At 40.7% G+C, this 21,434-nt stretch overlaps 1 protein-coding gene across 1 annotated transcript in view; it reads right to left on the bottom strand.

The window, feature by feature from the left end:
* Nucleotides 1-21,434, bottom strand: part of CFAP61 (cilia and flagella associated protein 61) — a 4,145,169-nt gene that overhangs the window by 1,903,787 nt on the left and 2,219,948 nt on the right. The window contains exon 16 of the mRNA XM_044057082.1: nucleotides 16,185-16,391. Coding sequence (XP_043913017.1) covers nucleotides 16,185-16,391 — 207 coding nt within the window. The remainder of the gene's footprint in view (nucleotides 1-16,184; nucleotides 16,392-21,434) is intronic.

The following is a 21,434-nucleotide window of genomic DNA, read 5'->3' as shown; positions in this document are numbered from 1 at the left end:
CTGGGCTGAGCTCAAGAACAATTTAGCAAATACCAGTGTCTTGAGCAGCCTGTTTACCACCCTCTCCATGTCATCATCTGAAAGGCTCCTGGATGACCGAGAGGAGTGTACAGAGGACCAGTGACTATCTGCCACAGATTATAAAATGTGAGACTGAGGAACAGATCTCACCAGCTCCAAGGAAGGGAACCTAGATCTTTTATGAGTCCAGGATGGCTCAGAGACCACTGATGGAGCTGCCAGAGAGAGAGTCTTATCGGAGCCAACTGTCTGCTCCGAAGGCTCAGAAGACTGATCTTTAGATTTGGTCGGCACCGAAGATGGAACCGACGAAGATGCAGGTTTGTCATCCTGTTTTGTTGCAGGCTGAGTTTCTCCGGATGCAGCTTCAAAAGGGGTCTTTAATAAACCTCGTAGAATAAGCTTATTTCATCTCTCCTGCAGGACTCGTGCACTAAAGCCATGACAAATGGAACACGAGTCCTGTAGGTGAACAGCTCCTAAATAGTATGCGCAACTTTTGTGCCCGTCTGTAAGGGACATTTTTTGGCAATGCAAGTCGCATTTCTTTAAACCCTGATGGTTTTGGATTCTCCTTAGACACAATAAGCAAAACAGTTCATCAACTGACAAAAAACAAAACTTTTGTTTTTTTTTTTTTTAAACACAAGAGAGGGAAAGAGGAGGTAGCCTCTAAGTTAAATGGCTAGTTCCCCTAAGAAGGGCCTTTGCATCATAGTAATATATATTCCCCCAGGAAACAATAATCCTATTCTGGAAGAAATTCTAGCCTGGACAAGCCTTAACATACAAAATGAAACTATCATCTTAGGCAACGTTAATATCAACTGGTTAGATACCTCCAATAATAATTCCTCCACAAATATAAACCTACACATATATTCTCAACTAATTTCTGATATCACCAGACCAAACAAGTACACAAACAAAGGCTCAACCTTAGACTGGATCCTAGTTTTGGGCCCTGATAAAATCTCTTCCTCAGGCATTCTCCCTAATAGTATCAGTGATCACTCTCCAGCATTCATTATATGTCAGCCAACCTCTACAACTAACCCTCACCAATATAGATATACCACAGATCTGTCTCATTTCTCCCAAAACACCTTTAATGACATCCTGCAGAATACAAATTGGAACCCACTTAAAATTCTTCCATTCAGCGATGCTGCTGAGTTCTTTAATTCCACATTTCTCTCAACTCTAAACTCTCTTACACCCCCCCCCCCAAGACTAAAGAGAGCCAAATCAAAACATGCCTGCTGCCTGACAAAGACCACAAAGCAAGTTATGTCCTCTAGGTACAAAGCATGGAAAATCTGGCAGAAAAACAAAACTCCTTCCAACCTAATGCAATACAAACAGCTTTGTAATCAGGCTAAACATTTAGTTGTCAAAAACAAAAAAGAGTACATACAATCTATTCAAGATCAGCACAAACAAAATCCAGAAAGTTCTGGGTAGCAATTAATTTCTTACTCCACCCAGGTTTTAACAACACCCCATGCCCAAACCCAGATAAAACCCCCTCTGAATTAGCCTCATTCTTCAATACATATCCTGTTTGGCATATACTTCTTAGAAGTACAGGCAAGCATGGAAGGGCTGTGGCTGACTAAGTTTGCGGACGACTGCAAACTGGGTGCTATAAAAGAGTCTCCGGCCGACATGGAGATCCTCCAGAAGGGCCTAAATGAGACTGATGCATGGTGTCAAAGCCATGGTCTCAAGCTAAATGCAAAAACATGCATAGTAATCCCCTTTGGAAAAAACAGAGTACCCGCAAACTACAACATAGGAGGTAATCCACTGAAATCTGAAGAAGAAATAAGGGATCTAGGGACCCAAGTAGATAGTCAGCTTTTCTTTGATAACCATGTTGCCAAAGTGGTTAGAAAATCCTTCTATGTGACCCACATCTGATCACGAAAGGGTTCGCATCAAGATCTAAGGATGTAATGGTGCCCCTCTACTCTTTCCTCACCAGACCCATTATTGAGTACAATGCACCAATTGGAATGTACCTGGCTAGACATCTCCAGCAGCTGGAGAGACCACAAAGGTACCTAACCAAGAGGATTACTGGCCTCAAACAGTTGCCCTATGCAGCATGATTGAAAAAGCTGAGACTGTTCTCGGTTACATACTGATCTCTGTCTAACTTACAGAGCCATGTCCAACCCAGAATTGTTGAACATGCTCCATCTTAGCAAAACCAAATCTACTCGAGCTACACGCTCTAGGGATATAAACCTCAACACAACAATGAACAGAACATGCTGGAGGGATAGATTCCCTTCGCAGAGACTTCCCTTACTATGGAACAGGGTCCCGATCTACATAAGACAGAGCCCCTCACTATCACTCTTCAAGAGGAACCTTGATGAGTGGATGGGTAACAGAAAGTTCACACCGGGGATCACACCAACTGAACTACTAGATAGGGGCCAAGGGTACTAGCTGCTAGTACAAGGGTCTAGGGAACTACTAAAGGGGTGGTGAATACTGCACAATGTGGCTGGGCTAATATACGCCTTCGGGCAGACAGCCCAGTACCAACCTATGAACCTATACTTTATTGACACAATTACTGATCTAACTACTATCTTCCCACCCATCAACCCTGACACATTGAGCCCACCATCAACCCATAATACCTCAAATTCCATACCCATCTTCTCATTATCACCCATTACCACATCCACCATCCAAAAACTACTTTATAAACTAAAACCTTGTACAAACGCTCCTGATAATCTACCTGCAGAATACCTCCAACTAGCAACCCCTTCCATAGCTTACCCTATCAGCATACTCCTTAACAGGTCCATTCAAGAATCCTTGATACCAGATATCTGGAAAAAATCATTTGTCATTCCTCTACATAAAGGTGACAACAACTTTGACATCTCAAACTTCCGTCCTATTGCCATTCTTTCCCCTAGCTCTAAAATATTAGAAAAGTGCATCCACACACAGCTCATAAATCATCAAGTTAAATACCAACTGCTCCCACTCAGCATGGCTTTAGGCATGGACATAGCACCAACACTGCCCTCATCTCCTTCCTAGACAGAGTAAATAGAGCCTGTGACCCTGGCTCCTTAGTTTCAGCTCTCTTTCTCTATCTATGAAAGCATTTGACACCATTTCTCACTCCCTACTGTTCAAACTCTCCAACCTCAATCTATCTCCCACCACCCTACAATGGTTTAGAAACTACCTCAAAAATTGGCAGCAGTCTTCTAAATGGCAAAACTCTTCCTCCCCTTTCATCACTGCCAACACAGGTGTTCCCCAAGGATAAATTCTTGGTCCCCTCCTCTTTAGTATATTTGTCAACAACTTTCATCAAACCCTTACTCATAGTTCTGTCATCCAATACACTGATGATTCAACTATCATCTCCTCCTCAAAATCTCTCACCAAATTACAGAAACTTACCCAGGAAGCAATCACCTCTACCGAGCACTGGATGTCCCAGAATCACCTCGCCCTTAACCCCAACAAAAGAAAACTTTTATTATTTGCTCCCACAAAAAAACTACCCCCATTGACAAATCTCTTTTTACAATTACTTGGTATAACAATACCATCCTGGAAGTCGTCCCTAGTACCAAACTGCAAGGTATCATCTTTGATGACAAATTAATCTTTGACCTTCATATCCACAGCAATATCAAAAAACCCATCAAAAGCTAGGTGCCCTATATCGACATAACTATTTCCACAGTCTCACTGCCAAAAAGGCCCTCACCTCATCCTTCCTACTTCCTACGCTGCTTTATGGTGCTCCCATCCTTACCAACCTACAATCTTCCCTAAAAAGTAAGCTTGATTCCTGTTACAATAAAATTGCCAAATTTGCTACAAACTCTAAATACTCTACCCACCACTGCTCCTCGTTGCATAAACTAAACTGGCTGGAATCCCACCACCATCTTACTTACCTTCAACTAACCCCAGCCCACAAAATAATCTACCAACCTGAACATTGCCCTTCCCTTTCATCCATACTGATCATGTACCAGCCCAATCGCCACCTCAGGTCAGAAAACAAATTGTTGCTGTCTATAGGGAAACCCAAACTGTCAGCTGGCCAAATGCTGTACTCCAATGCTGTCTCTAAGTTATGAAATAATCTTCCTCCTTCTCTCAGATCAACCTGTAAGTCTGCTTCCTTTAAAACATCCCTAAAATTACACTTAGTCTCTAACTGGCGATGCTCCTGTACCCCCCCCAAAAAAAAATCCCAACACCTAACTTCCCATTATGGAACCTCTCTGTTTCTATTCTCAAATCTTTCCCACTCTTTTCTCTGTACCTTCTCATACCTCCTCTCTCCAGCTTTTCATCCTGATACAGTCTGTTCACCTGCTTCACCCTGTACTCTACACCCCTCTACTTTGAATCCTACACACTTACATGTATATACTATTGTCTTTTTCTACTCACATATACTGCTAGGTTACTTTCTTCTTCTACTCTGACTTTCATACTTCTGTTTCCATTTATGCTCTCACTTATAAACTTTTGTCTTTTCTATGTATTATTGAAATGTCATCTCTGCCAATTGTCTTATCCTTTCTACTGTCTGTCCATTTTATGTATCAACAACTGTATTAACTAATTGTATGTAGTAATACATCTATTTTATTCATGTATCTAAAATGTTTTAATTTGTTAATTGTATGTAATAATGTGGAGCTTTTCTCCCCGGGCTTCCACTGAAAATGGGCTCCTCCAGGCCCAGTGGACTTTCCCGGTCAACAAATGCAATAAATACATAAATAAATAATTAACTAAAATGGCTTCTCCTGAAAGGGGAAAGGAGGGACAGAAAAAAGGACGAAGCTCTCTAACTGAAACGGGCTGCCGACAGGGATCACAAAGGCAAGGTAAGCCCACAGAAATGATAGCCACAACAAAAGCAACAACAAACAGATGAAGGTTTTAGAAGGGGTAGTAGAATATATGGAAGGTTAGACTAACTGGCACCCAGGTGGACAGTAGTCTCGCCTTTGATAATCGCATTGCCACAGTAGTCAGGAAGTCCTTCTATGTGGCACACCTCATCACAAAAGGGTTCTCATCCAGGAAAAAAGAGGTCATTGTTCCCCTCTACTCGGCACTCATTAGACCCATTATAGAGTACAATGTCCCTTTTAGAATGTACCTCACAAGACATCTTGCTTTTTTCCCACTTTTCTGAGAGTTAAAAAAGTTCAGTTACAGGCTTGCTGTTCCTGAACTATTTGAAAGTTTCTGTGAGGCCATTTTTGCTTGGGCTAAAGGAAAGTCTCTCTGTTTATCAGTGGCAGTGAATAACATTGAGCAGCTTCCCTGCCCCCCGTAGAGGTGGTTACTGACTTGAAACTGTAGTTTTATTGGCCACTAGGGGTCATTTCCAAAACTCCTTCATCTTCCTCTCTTAAAACCTAGTTGCCTCGTGGTTTGGGCGTCTTTTCAGGCTTGTTGGCTGTTGGTGAAGCACCCTCCAAGAGGAAAAATGCTGAGAGAAGAAGGGAGCCACTTTTGAGATTTTAAGTATTTTTTTTCTGTTTATTTGCTAAGTTTTTCTGCATAGCTGCCTAGCTTGAGCATTTGCTGGCTTGTTAAACTTGATTTCTGTATTAGTAGCTGTATTTAGAGCACAACCAAAAGCTGTTTGCTGAATTTCCTGTTTGCACTTAATTTTAAATCGTTTTTTTTCTTAAAACTTGCATATTTTCTGTCCTTGACCTAGCACTCTTGTGTGGGGTCATTTACTGCACTGTTATAACTTGATATTACTTGTGAACCTCTGCTATCTCTGAAAAAAACAAAAACAAAATAAAAAAAATCTTGCTTTTTTCTCACTTTTCTGAGAGTTAAAAAAGTTCAGTTACAGGCTTGCTGTTCCTAAACTATTTGAAAGTTTCTGTGAGGCCATTTTTGCTTGGGCTAAAGGAAAGTCTCTCTGTTTATCAGTGGCAGTGAATAACATTGAGCAGCTTCCCTGCCCCCCGTAGAGGTGGTTACTGACTTGAAACTGTAGTTTTATTATCAGTTTTGGGTCTATTCCTGCTTCTTTCCAGCCCCTGCTATCAAGCACGCTTTAACGTGCTTTAGCGCGGAGTTGCCACTAGAGCAGCATCGGGCAGTGCCGGTTAAACAAGGTTAAACTCTTTCTGGCTCCAGAAAGTCTGTTCTTCAATTTTTCCCTTAGAACTGCTCTGTTAGGAACCTAAACAGTTTAAACCTTCACTAAAAAGTGCAGCACTTGTTCCAAATAGATTTTTCTTCTCAAAAAGCTCAGCACTTGTCTTATAAGCATATCCCTTGTCTTATAAGCATTCTCTTTGCAGGTCAAGCACTCCTATATTATACAAATCTCTCACTAGAAAAACCCCCCAGGAGTGCTCACTTCCCTTCTAAGCCCACTACTTTTCTGTCTCATACCAACTCATAAATCTTTCTAGCATGTCGAAGGGTCAGATGCTGGCGTCCTCTCCTGCCCAGTTGGTGAATCTGGGAATTCTGAGACAATGTTACAATTGCCTCGTGTACACGGACAACCCTCTCCTCCTTCCACGTAACACTAACACTTGTGAGAGATGCAGCTATTTAGCCAAATTGGAGGCTGAGCTCTCTCAACTCAGGACTGGCAAGACCAGGCAGGAGGAGAAGGCAACTACACACACCACAATACCAGTCTCACATAACTCAACCACACCACTGAATCAAACACATAAACACACTAAGACATACTCGGAGGCTCTGAGTAAAAATTTACCTAAACAGCAGAGGCCTCCAAAGCAGACACCCAAGCAACTGCAAACTCAATACACCACACAAACAACACATAAACAACAAAATCAGTGTGCAAAACAGTCACTGCCCTTAAGGCCAAATACAACACCAAACATACTTGTCATAGGTGACTCCATAGTCAGACACACTGACGTCCCACTCACCAGGCTGAACAAGGAGAAGGTCACGGTAAGCTGCCTATCGGGCGCTAGAATCCGCCACATAACACAAGCACTCAGGTCACTCCACGGCAAGTACAAATATGACACAGTCATTGTCCATGCTGGTGTGAACGACCTGAGACATACCTCCCTGGACTACATGAAAAGAGACATAGAGGAGCTCTCTGATTATGTAGCCCAGGCAGGTATGACCCTGACCCTGAGCAGTATCCTTCCTTCACCAAGAATGATGCCACAATATAGTGACAAGATGATCAGCTTTAACAATTGGCTTAATTTCTGGTGTCATTCAAAGGGGATCCAGTGCCTGTCTGCCTGGGATGACATGCTCGACAAGCCACGCTGCTTCGCAAGGGACGGCTTGCACCTGTCACCCCTGGGATTCTGGATATTGGCTAAGGCTCTTGCCACCCCCACAGTGCCTTTTTTAGGCAAGGCTCAAATTCTAAACCTACCACCCTAGAAAACAAAAACGTGAAGAAACTAAGGGTAATGCTGCTCAATGCCAGAAGTCTAAATCTCAAAATGCACGCACTCGAGGCCCTTCTCAGTATGGAGAACATCGATGTCTGTGCTGTGACTGAAACCTGGTTCAAAGCTCCTGAGAGCACCCCAGCACTATCAGGTTTCATCTCATATCATGCGTTCCGGCCCCAAAACCCGGACCACACCACAAAAGGAGGGGGTGTATCCATATTCATCAAGGATACCCACACCTCCAGGTTGGTGGCTACGCACGAAGCATCTGAAACCATCCAGGTGCAATTAACCATAGGCAAAACTGCTCTACAATTTGTAGCATGCTACAAGCCACCCTCTCAAACTCAGGAAACCCACACAGCCTTCCTGAAGACACTGGAGGGTATAAATGTATCACCAAACACCATCATATTGGGTGACTTCAACTACCCAAATATAGACTGGGAACATTACTCAAGCCCAAACTTTCTAGCCCAAAGGTTCCTGGAGTTCATAAATTCAAATGCCATGGAACAACTAGTCACCATCCCCACAAGAGGAGAAAATATACTAGATCTCATCATCACGAACATGGGGACAAAATGCTCCACACCGGAAGTATATCCCTCATTGGTGAGATCAGATCATAAACCAATCTCACTAGAAATCCACATCCTGCCCCCACCCCAAACAAAAAAGACCACAGTGAAGAACTTCTCTAAAGCAAACTTCACACTACTCAAGACAGGTGTGGTATCCTTCAAGGCCCCCGAGCCAATGGAAACCACAACCCAAGCTGCGGAAGCACTTACAAATACCTTCTATGAACACCTTCAGGACTGCATGGATCAGGCAATCCCAAATAAAACCAAGACTCTTTCCACCAAGGGCAAACGTCCAGTCTGGTGGACCCCAGCCATAAACAAACTCTACAATAAGAGGAGAAAGCTATTACATGATAGAGCAAAATCCCAAAAAGGAAAGGCATCTTTGATCAGCACTAGCAAGAAACTACGATCCCTCATAAAATCATCCAAGGGCAACTTTGAGAGAAAAATTGCCATAGATTCAAAAGACAATCATAAGGCCTTCTTCAGCTATGTCAGAAACCTGGGTGGAAACTCCCAGATATGCTCAGAATTAGTCCAAAATGATACAAAAATCACTGAACCCACAGACATTGCCAACATACTGGCAGACAGGTTCAGCGCAAACTTCACCCCCCCCCCCAAAAGGAGAGATAACTATCCCAACTGAGAGTAGCCTCCCAGACATCTCAAATGCGCAGGTGAAAGCTGCTCTCTCTAAAGCTAAAAACACAGCATCAATGGGACCGGATGGGGTCCCCGGCTGTGTGCTACATGAACTCAATGAAGAACTAAACCCGCACATAAGGCAGCTGTTTAATCTTAGCCTCACCACAGGATATGTGCCCAAGGAGTGGCATATGGCAACTGTGGTCCCACTCCACAAAGGCGGTGCCTCTACGGACCCTGGTAATTACCGCCCCATAAGCTTAACAAGCCTGGTCTGCAAAGCTATGGAGAGGATCATAATGGAACTCATAAACAAGGACATAGGGGACTTGCAGACCTTGGACCCAACCCAGTTTGGCTTTGTCAAGGGCAGATCTTGCCTTTTGAACTTGGTCAACTTCTTTGAAACAGTCACCAAGGCCATTGATGAGGGAAAGGCAGTCCATACAGCCTACCTTGACCTTGCAAAAGCTTTCGACACAATACCCCACTCGGGTATTATAGAGAAACTTACCAGCTTAAATGTAAACCCATATGTCACAAGATGGGTTGCAAACTGGCTAAAGGACAGAACCCACAGGGTTAGAGTTGCTGGAGCCATGTCAGACTCCAAGCCGGTTACAAGTGGAGTCCCACAGGGCTCAGTCCTTGGCCCCTATTGTTCGGCATCTACTTCTCAGAAGTACAGGCAAACATAGGAGGACTATGGCTGACAAAGTTTGCGGATGACTGCAAACTGGGTGCCATAGTGGATAGTACATCGGACACAGACATCCTTCAGAGGGGTCTCACGGAAACTGATAGCTGGTGCCAGAGCCATGGCCTGAAGTTAAACGCAAAAAAGTGTATAGTCGTACCCTTCGGGAAAAACAAGGTAACCCCAAGCTACCATATAGGTGGCAACCCACTAAGCACAGAAGAGGTTATCAGGGACCTGGGGACCCAGGTTGACAGTGGCCTCTCGTTTGACACTCACGTTGCTAAAGTGGTTCGAAAGACCTTCTACATTGCCCACCTGATCATGAAGGGATTCACATCCAGATCAAGTGAGGTCATTGTTCCCCTGTACTCTTCACTTATCAGACCAATGATCGAGTACAATGCCCCATTCGGGATGTATCTCACCCGACACCTGCAGCAATTGGAAAGACCCCAAAAGTTCCTCACCAAAAGGATAAAGGGACTCCAAAACCTGTCATATGCTGCCAGACTGAAGAAACTCCAACTCTATTCAGTTGCATACCGTCTGCTCAGAGGTGACCTGTGCCTGACATACAAGGCCATGACCAACCCGGAATTAATGGACATGCTCCACCTCAAAAATCCAAATCCACCAAAACCACTAGAGCAAGAGACTTAAACCTTAGCACGGATATAAATAGGACGTGCTGGAGGGATAGATTTATCACCCAGAGACTCCCCATGCTGTGGAATAAAATCCCGGTCCATGTGAGGCAGAGCACCTTGCTGGCTCTGTTCAAGAGAAATCTTGACCGGTGGATGGGAGATCGTAGGTTTACCCCGGGAATCATCTCTGTGTCACTACTGGACAGAGGCACAACAAACAAATGGGCACAGTATTTCTAACATAAGGGGCGGCGTAAGCCACATAACTTTGGGCTAGGCTTATAAATGCCCTAGGGCAGTTAGCCTAGTACAAACCTATGAACCTATGAACCTATCTGCAGCAGCTGGAAAAGCCACAGAAGTACCTCACAAAGAGGATTACTGGCCTCAAACAAATGCCCTACACTGACCATCTCAAAAAACTCCAGCTTTACTCTGTAGCATATCGCCTACTCTGAGGAGATCTCTGCCTAACATATAAAGCTATGTTAAACCCAAAGGTGTTGGACATGCTATACCTAAAGAAATCCCACTCCCTATGATCTACACTCTCTAGGGACCTACACCTTGTCACCACAATAAACAGAACATGCTGGAGGGATAGATTCCCGTCCCAGAGACTTCCTATACTCTGGAACAAGCTACCCATCTATGTCAAGCAAAGTTCCTCATTAGCACTCTTCAAGAAAAATCTTGATAAGTGGATGGGAAAAAGGAAATACACCCCGGGGATCACTTCTATGGCTCTGCTTGACAGGGGCACAGGAAATTAACTTTCTTGGGTGGCATAAGCCAGGGAACTTTGTTGGCTAGGCTTACTTAGGCCCTTGGGCCGATAGCCTAGTACCTACCTATAAACACTAACAGTATACTAAAACTATCTGAAAAACAGTCACAATATTCAAAAATTAGCACAAGAAAAAATTACTTAGCCTGAGCCAGCAGGAGACAATCTCGAATCTGCAAGTGGCAAACAAGATCTGGGTAGCTACTGCTAGGCATGTTGGGCTAGGGGTTAGTCTCGAGTCAGTAAAGACTTTTTGAGCTATAGTATTTGGCCAAGTTGGAGCCAGGTTTGGCTCCAAACAGAAAGAAGGAAGGTGAGATAGGGACAACATAACATAATTTTTTTCCCTTTCTAATTCAGCTAACTTTTTGCACACAAAATAGTTGAATCTTTTGTACTCAGCTGCTTTTAGAGACATGGCTATGGTTGTGAGAAAATGTTATTTCAGCCATACAGGTGAAAAGTAAAACATTTCCCCATCCTGCATACAGCATCAATAAGCATTGCCATCATACTTATATTATTACTTTTTAGACTTAAAGTAATTTAAATGTTTTCAGTTATATCTGTAGTACTTGTATTTAAAAACAGCTAACATAAAACAAAGCTAAATCAGATATAAGTGCATCACATTTGCCATTTCGTTGAACATAAAAATGCCTACAAACTGACCAATTGTTTTAGAAATGAGTACTCTTTAGCTATTTGCTAACTGGCAAAGAAAAAGAAACAAAAAAAAAGTTTGTTTTTCATGTTTTAGCAAACCAAAGTGAATGTATTTAAAATAAAATGAGATTACATTGAACTATTACAGTGAAAGTTGTTGTGCATCCAAATATAAGTAAAATAAGTAGTGTTTCTTGTGTATCACTTTTATTGTTAATAAATGAAAAGGAGAGAAAAATTATTTTACAGATTACACAACAAACTAATCGCTCATTCAAATAACTGTTAATTCATTCAAATCTATGCAGTGTTGAGCTTTTCTCCTTAGGCTTCTGCACAAAAGAGATTTTGCCCAGTGAGATGTTCCTGGTAAGCAAAGACAAGCAAATAATTAAATAAACAATAACTTTAAAACAAAAAGGATAACATGCCACTACACAAAAAATGTTCAGCAAACATTTCACTAAAACAATCATTTGCCGATGATAACTTGCAATTCTGGTTGCCTGCAGTTACATGACAGGAGGGATTAAAGGAAACAGAAAAGGCAAACTGGCAGAAACAAACAGACAAAAACATGCATTATGAGATAGCATACAGCTTAGAAACAATCATTTAAAATATTTTTTCCTTAGGTTCATTAGGTTTAAATCTGTCTATGACAACTTACAACTACAATGTCAAACTGTCCATTACTGAAAAGTCCTTATGAGTCCCTGTCATGGGTACTAGCAGGAGTCAGTATCTTAACAATTCTAGTCATTTTTTGAGATATTTTCTGTGAAGATCTGAAAATAGACTCCTATTCAGAAATATTAGAAGCATGTCCTAAACAATTTATATGAGAATCATGGGTCTGCAACAGCTATAATGAGTATATGACCATGATGCATATAAAATCACCAGTGCATCTTTCCTAAAGGTTCAACTAAACAAATAAAAAAGTCATTAAAAAATTCAAACAAAAAAAAAAACAGGGTTAATAGTGGTTAGATAATAATGTGTCATAAAAACAATGGGTCTATATTATGAAAGCGAAAAACCCTATGAGGGAATACCAAAATATCGACCCCTATACTGCGAAACATGAAAATCCCGAACGCACTAAACAGCGAAAAAAAAAAAAGAACTGGATAGTTGGCCAATCCCACCACTACCTATATACTACTTACCAAAATAAAATAAATAAACCACATACATACACTAACCAAACCCTACCTCTAACATAAAGTAAAGCACAAAACCCTACTTCTAACCTGACACCAAATTCCACATACACAACTAACTATGCACTTTCCTTAACCCCTCCCTAACCCTAAGGTCCGTAACTACCGCACACGTCCCCTACAGACATACACCCAAACAAAACAAATAATCCAAATACATATATTTAACAAAACCCTACCTCCAACACTACTAAACCCCACATACAAAACTATCTATGCACTATCCTTAACCTCTCCCTAACCCTAAGGTCCATAACAACCGCACATTTCCCCTATGAAAATATACACAAACAAAATAAATAACCTACATACATACATTTAACAAAACCCTACCTCTAACCCTACACTAAATCTAACATACATTACTTATCTAAGCACTTACCTTAACCCGCACCCTATCCTAAACTCCGTAACTATCCAACACTTACCTTATGCAGCTAATCCACAGACGGGCCAACCATGGAAATTTGATATTTCCATTTTTGCGGTTTTCAACTTTTGCTCTAAGTCCACTTCGCACTATACGGGTCGATGTTTATGTATTCGCGCAAACATCTTTTCGCTCTCATAATATAGACCCAAAAACAATACCACAATATTACTTTTTAAGACACATTCCTTTAAATGTAATTTAGCTTCTGTGTTTGCAGTTGTGTATATTTATATGAGTGTATTATATATAAAGTACATAGGTTCATAGGGGATTACTAGGTTAGTGGCTTAAGGGCCCTTACAAGCCTAGCCATTATAACCAAATGTTACCCAAAATGATGGCATGGATTTATGCCTGTGCATTGAGTATCTTGCAGATTGCCCCGCTCCATAAGGGACAAACGCACTATCCCACATGTTAATCTGTGATTCCTCATCCATTGATCCAAACTGCGTTTGAAGAAGGCTAGGGAAGGGCTCTGCCTAATGTGAATAGTAAGCCTGTTCCAAAGAAGGGGAAATCTCTGGGACACATATCTGTCTCTCCAGCATGTTTTTTCAGTTGCTGACTAAACTTAGATCTCTAGATTTGGTGACCCTCATGCTGTTTGACTTGCAGATGTGTAGCAGCTCCATCAGGGCTGGATTTGTGAATGCCTTTTAGGTCAGACATAGGCCGCCCCTTAATAGTTGGTAGGAGAGAGAGAGAGAGTAAAGGGATAGGGCTTTAAGTCTATCCACATAGTTCATGTTGTTAATACCCTGTATTTTCTTTGTGCAGAATCTTTGAGGTCACTCCAGCTGCTGTAAGTGCCAAGTCAAGTACATGGCAAATAGTGCACTGTACTTGATTACTGGTCTAATGAAGGCTGAGTACAGCAGAACTATAATTTCCTTGGATCTGGATGTCATACCTTTACTTATAAGTTGTGCCACATAAAACTATTTCCTCACCACTGTGGATACATGGCGGTCAAAGTTCAGGCTACTATCCATCTTCGTACCTAGCTCTTGCACGTCTGAATCTACTGTAGGGGGCATGCTATTGATGTTTTAATTTTCAGGGGTATTTGACTTCCCAAAGGGTATTATAATGCATTTTTTTGCATTTAGTTTTAGGCCATGGTTCCGGCACAAAACATATGTCTGATCTAGACCCTCCTGAAGGATATCTACATTGATGGGGGGATTCAATGATTGCCCAAAGCTTGCAGTCATCAGCAAACTTTGTCATCCAGATGCCTTCAACATTTGCCTTGAATTCAAAGAAGTATATTCTGAACAGTAGTGGTCCCAGTAATGAGCCCTGTGGCACACCACTAGTAACTGACCTCTTGCTGGATCTGCATTCACCCACTTTAACCACTTGTCCTGTCCATAAGCCAACTGGCTATCCACCTGGTGACATAGGGATTTATGCCCAGTTTTGTGAGTTTATTTATAATATCTGAGTGGGGAACTGTGTCAAATGTCTTGGGCAGCTTGAGGTAGATGGTATCAGGATCAGCAAGCATGACCTGCTCTTGACAAAGCCAAATTGGGTCGGGTCCAGTGTTTGGATGTCTCCTATGTCATTATTTATCAGGTCCATGATAAATCTTTTCATGGCCTTACATATAAGACTAATAAAACTTATTGGCCTGTAATTTCCTGGGTTAGTAGATCATCCCCCTGTATGCAGAGAGATGACTATTGCTGACTTGCACTCTGTCGAGATAAAAGTCCAGAGGCTGTGGTTAAATAGAGATCCTAATGGACCTGATAAGTTCTGATTTAAACTGTTTAAGAGGCAACCTGTTATACTGCCAGGCCCCACTGAAGCCATGTTTTTAGCTTTAGAGAGTATAGTGCAACCAGTTCTTTGGTGATAATTGGTGGTGGAGTGGTGGACGGCATTTTGGGGGGAAGAACTGGGGGTGATGGGGAAGTGAAATTTGAGCTGAATTTGTTGACCAGCAGATTTGCTGTTTTCCAGCTGAGTATAGCTGATGCCATCTATGACTAATTCCACACATTGTTGGGTGTTGCTCTTAAGACTGCTGACATAACTGAAAAATGTCTTATAGTTATCCTTACCTTTGGCGGTTATTTTTACCTCAAAGTCTGCTGTCAGAGACTTGACTAGTATCCTGATTTATTTCTATAGGCTGAGAGACTTATTTCTCTATTGTGCATATTCCCTCTTACTTCTCAACAGAATTTTCTTTCTTTTATTGTACAACCTATTAATACTAGAGATCCACAAGGGTGACTTGTTTTTGCAGTTTGACCTGGGTTTATTTATGTCTGGTACTGCCATTTTTATGCAGTTGTTTATATGGTCATACAGGGCTTTTGTGTATGCTTCTGCATAGGTTTCTGTTTTCCAGATTTGGGGGAGCTTGGAAACTAGCTACGCCATCCCTTAGTAGAAAGTACTTTACTTTAGAGAAGTTCTTAAAGTTACTGGGATTAGGTGAGGGGATTGTTTTTATCTTTATTTCAAGGGAAATAGCTTTGTGATCTGATTTTACTAGTGAAGGCATAACATGGGGGGTGCAGCACTGTCCTATATTTGTGAGAACCAGATCTAGGATATTTGTTCCCCCAGTGGGAGTGCAGACTAGCTGCCACAGGGTATTTGAATTTACAAAGTCAAAAAATCTTTGGGCATCCATGTTAGCAGTCACATATGCCTCCCAATTAATGGACAGATAGTCAAAATCACCCATGAGTATAATATTGGGCTAGATGGTGAGAGATTCTATTAACTTCAGGTATGATGTATGGATTTCCTGGTTCATACTAGGGGACCTGTAGATAGCAAGAATATGGTAATGGATTTTTCCCATGGTTAGTTGGACATGGAGTAGCTCAACCATGTCATATTGTTTGACCAGCCTTGAGGTGTGCTTATCCTTTATGTAGATAGATACATCTCCACCTTTAGCTATTTCATGTTCATTCTTGTGGCTAAGACACAACAGAAATGCAGATATATGATTCTGTTTTACGTAATAAACTATGTACAGTATACCTTCATTTCTTCTTTTGATGGATACACTGGATAATATAGGCAGGACTTGTAAGTTAGCCGGAGGATCTCCTTAAAGAAGTGTTTAATGTAGTGCTGGAAAACTGGATTCAAAACAAAGTGATGAAGGTGGCCATGCTCCTCCCGTTGATGATGGTTAAAGTAGACAAAATCTTCAATATTATAATGTGAGCGAATATATTCAATTTCCTAATGAAAGTAAACAAATATTTTGTGTTTATTTACTTACTTATTGAAATGATTAATTAATAGCTTTCTATATGCATGTATTAAGAAAAAAGGCATTTAGGATTTACAAAAACAGTAGCAGACATCAATTAAATAATAAAAGTATAATTGAAATGAAGATGACACTAAGTAAATAAGAATGAACTGTGGCAGTACAGCTTCCTGAAGGCCATTCATGTATTTAAGCATTAAATGCCTTTGTTATATACAAATTATGAGTGTTCAGATGATGGGTTCATCTTTTCTAATGAAGTGCTTTAGTTTCCCACATCTCATCACACAAACTGCCACCAAGTTATCATACACTCTCAGCACTATTATGTGCTCTACCGCAAAAATGCAGTATTCAGGGACAAGCATTCCTTCCTAGCTTCTAATTCATTTCTACTAGGTGATTCATGAAAAAAATTGTGCCAAGTATAAAACTGCACTATTTTGTTAACAGAAAAGAATACACATTCATCATTGCATATCTTTCCGTGTAATGCATATTCTACATTCTTTACTTCCACCATTTGTACGGTGAAGTGATTTTGTAGCATGGAAAGTGGAGTTAAATTTTCAGTGCCCAGGAGATGATGATGAATGAATACAACTGACTGGTGTGCATGAAATATTCAAGTCATGTCAACATTCATCACCTGCCTCCCTGTAAAAAATAGGAAATGCATTAGGAAAATGGGAGGTGGGTGGTACATTTCAGAAGACAAAGAAAGGAGTATTAAAAATTATATTTAAGATGCCTGAAGTTGCTGGGATTGTGAAAGCAAAATAAGGTAAAACACAGCTGGACCAAAGGCCTGGACGTTTACCTTCATTCAGGCTCTTGTCAATAATAAGGAGGAAACAAGGCAAAAGAAAATGTAGGGGAAGCAAAATGAAATCTCAAAGAAAGAAAGTTTCAATAGATCATATAAGTCTAAAAAGAAGATTAGTAGGTAGTTGAAGCTTCATGTCCAATAAGAACACACTGGCAAACATTGGCCTTCTGATTGCTAAAACTGTATGAATGTAAGGTTTTTTCATCAGGGAAAGAAATATAACAAAGTTAAAGAAGAGTGCCTGTTAAGATAGAAGTGGGAAGCAGATGTGGGACAATTAGAAAAGAGGTTGTTTCCCCAGATTTTTGACAAAACATAACATTCTTCTGAGGGTAAGAATGCCTAGAAAAGTACAGCTGTGTAAGTTAACTTACCATGACAGTAGCTATTTGAATAGACCATAGTTGCAGTAGCCTAAGCTACATGGGTAGATTACCACATCTTAGAAAGGGATAGAAAAAAAAAAGGTTCAGAATCCAGGAGCCTCTGCAGTTTACTCCTAGAATAACCTGCTCTTGACCTGGAAAATGAATGCAATTTGTAATGTTTTATAAAAGTATGCACACAGGACCAAGTGGCTGCATTTAGAATGCTTCTAGAGTTCTCCCCTTTACAAAAAGTCACATAATTTATTTATTTGCTTCTTTTTGTTTACTGGGAAAGTCCGTCTTTTAACTGAAATACTCATTTTCAGCAGAGGCACAGGGAAAAAAGCTCTAGAACAAGGATAGAAATACATTTTTGAAAATTAAAAATGAAAACAGTTAGCAAACATGATTTGCTAGGTATTTCAAAGCAAGTGGTGAACAAACATGTTTTACAAAGTATATCAGATTAAGGAATACATGTTTTCAAGATATTGTGAGTAGAATAAAAATACTACATTAATACACTTGTAGAGTATCCATAGTGGACAGACTTAGGATTGCATACTTCAAATTGTAGGTGTGGTACAGTTGCATAGCTTATTTGTTGCCAGGTGATATTTTAGGGTGGGTTTAAATTGTTGCATGTTATTTAAAAGCTGATGTGGTTTGGAAGTTTGTTCCACACATTGGAGATGGTGACAGGGAATATGTAATAATTATTAGACTTACTGGCAAAAGTTAAAGTTCAAGTTCTGAGTATCTTCACATTCTAATTGGCACATGTCATTGTAAGAGATTTCACAAAGATGGTGTTTTAAGTGGATGGTGAAGTATTCTGCATGCTTTGAGTATCTGGAGGAGGGTGATGTGTTGAGGAAATTCAAGCCAGTTGAGGATACTGAGTGCCATACAATTATGAGAGCAGTTTGGAAGGGTATACGCAAATTTGATAATTTTGTTGCAGGTGCTTTCTGGTTTGTGTTTGGTGGAAGAGTTGAGATTTATGAATATTGCTGAGACATATAGGAGGATAGGAAGGAGAAGGGCGGTAGCACCTATTTTTTTTTTTTTTTTTTTTTGCTATGATCACTTATCAGGTGCTTTATTCTGTAAAGAGAACCTAGTTTGCAGTGTGTCTTTTTGACTGAAGTGCCAATGTGCAAACCAAATTTTAGCTTTTTATCAATGACAACTCCTAGTAATTTCGTGTTGGTGATATTTTTAATTTCTGTAACTAATTTTAGAAGTAGCCAAAGCCCTAGTAGAATGGTACCTGACCTTTCCAGATATGACCATCATGGTGAGAATAATACGATGCAATAGCATAAAACAACCTTTGGTAAATTGCCTCCTTTGACACAGCTTGTCCCTTTTTCTTATCTTCATTGGAAATAAACAGAATGAACTCCAGAAGGTTTTATTCCTGTCACCATAGCATCTGAGTCACATATGGACCTCCACAGTATGGAAAATCACGTCTCCCTTATTTTTAAATCCAGAAAAAAAGATAGGGAGATGAACAGATTGACTAAAAATAAACCATGAAACAACTTTAGGAATAAATGAAGGAATTGTTCTGAAATATACCCTATCCTTATGACAAATGAGAAAAGGCTGATTCACCACAACATCTTGTAATTCAGATAATCTTCTTCAAGAGGCCAAAGCAATGAGTAACACTGTTTTCCAAGTTAAGAACTCAGTTCAAGCTGATGAGCTGGTTGAAATTGAAAAAGTATAAATTTCACTAGAACTGAATTAAAATCCCAAGAAAGAGCCACATCTTCCAGGTGGACAGATATGTATTACTCTTTCAAAAAACTATTCGACTTGAGGCTGACAGACAGAGATGACCAAGACGTTAATCTTGATAGAAGAGTAAGAAAGGTCAGAGGATAACAGCACACATAAATATTGAAGAACCAGAGACACCTGGGTCTTACAAACACTCCTGGTTCTTAGTCTTGCCATCAACTAGAAACTTTCTTCCTCTTACCCATATATGATTTTCTAGTAGCAGGTTTCTTAGTCTCATTTATAGTTTTATAGGTAGTTACTGGGCTATTGGCCCAAGAGCCATTTTAAGCCTAGCTAGGCTTATCCCAAATTTACAAAAATATTGCTATGATATAGGCTCATACACATCAAGCTACCCCTGTTTATTAGGGGCATGGGTGCCAAACCAGGGGTAAATGTGTAATTTCCCATCCATTAGTCCAAGTTACATTTGAATATGGTTTGGGATGAGGTTTGCTTCACACAGATAAGAAGCCTGTTCCAGAAAAGGGGTAATCTTTGAGTCATATATCTGTCCTCCAAGAAGTCCTGTTTACATCACAGACAATGGTTATATCTTTACAATGGATATTTCTGAAGTTATTTATTTGTGGATATGGAACAAATTCATCAGTGTAGAATCAGAGGATGCCTTGTAGATGAGGCATAGAGTGTAGTGCAGCAGTTTGTAGGACACAGATTATGGGGATAGGGTTTTGAGAGTGTCTGCAAAGGACTTCTTTTTTACTCCCTGTATTTCTTTTTAATGAGGAACCTCTGAGGTCTCTAAACCAGCTTCAAGTGTATGGTCAGGTATATATTGGAGGGTACATTGTGCTCAATTACTGGTCTGATGAGAGTCATGTACAGTAGAACAATGACCTGCTTGGACCTGGATGCCATGCCCTCACTAATAAGTTATGCAATGCAGAATGATTTTCTCATCACAGTAGACATATGGTGATCAAATGTCAGGTTACTGTCAACATGCATTCCCAGATCTCTGACCACTTAGTCTACTTTTAAGAGGTGTATTATCACTATGGCAATTTCCAGGGATGGCTGGCTTTCTAAAGGGTACTATTATGCATTTTTTCCACATTGAGTTTTAGTCCATGGCTCTAGAACCCATTGTTTGTCTGCATCAGGTCCTATTGCAGGGTATGTGTCTTTAGGGGATTTACTGATCATTCCTAGTCTGTAGTCATCTGAAAACTTGGTCAGCCAGAGGGCCTTGATGTTTGCCTTGACTTCAGAGAAGTAAATTCCAAAAAAGGAGAGGCCCCAGCACAGATCACTGTGGGATTCCACTAGTGGCTGGCCTCTTTGTGGAGATGGATTCCCCTATCCTAACTTATTGTGTCTTATCATTCAGCCAACTGGCTATCCATTGGGTGACATATGAGCCTATATCTGATTTTGTAAGTTTATCTGCAATGCCTAAGTGAGATATTGTGTTGAATGCCTTGCCCAATGTCGAGGTAGCCAGTGTGCACTGCTTCACTCTTGCCCATAGCTTTAGCGATCTTCTCTAAATTCAGCTAACCTTTGTGTAGAGGAATAACCATTGCAGTCCTCCATTTGTTTGTCGTGAAGCCTATCTGGAGGATGTGGTTAACAGAGATTCTAGTGGTTCTTCCAGATCATATTTCTTGTTATTACAGAAGCAAAGATATTATTATCACCCATCGAAGGGGTATTCTTGGCCTGCAATGAGGACCTACTCCCTAGTCATAGTTGGTTGAGAAATGGGGGGGGGGGTATTTCCAGAGGAAGTGACTGGGGGGGGTGATGAGGGAAAAGTCAGAGCTAAATTCTTCAGCCAGCAGATTTGCCATATCCTCTGGCTCCATAAAGGTGGTTCCATTCACAATTAATTTGGCACACTGTTGGGTACTGCCTTTATGATTGCGGACATAACCGAAGAAAGCCTTACAGTTGTTCTTAGCTTAGGATGTTAAGCTTAAGATACAATTTTTATCTCAGATTTGGTTTTGGTGGACTTGAATAGTCTGCTGAGCTGCTTATTCAGATTGATT

This window comes from Protopterus annectens, chromosome 1.part2 (genome assembly GCF_019279795.1).
Source record: "Protopterus annectens isolate FY-2018-M chromosome 1.part2, PAN1.0, whole genome shotgun sequence".
NCBI classification, from domain to species: Eukaryota; Metazoa; Chordata; order Ceratodontiformes; family Protopteridae; genus Protopterus; species Protopterus annectens.
This window is presented reverse-complemented; position numbering and strand designations above follow the sequence as displayed.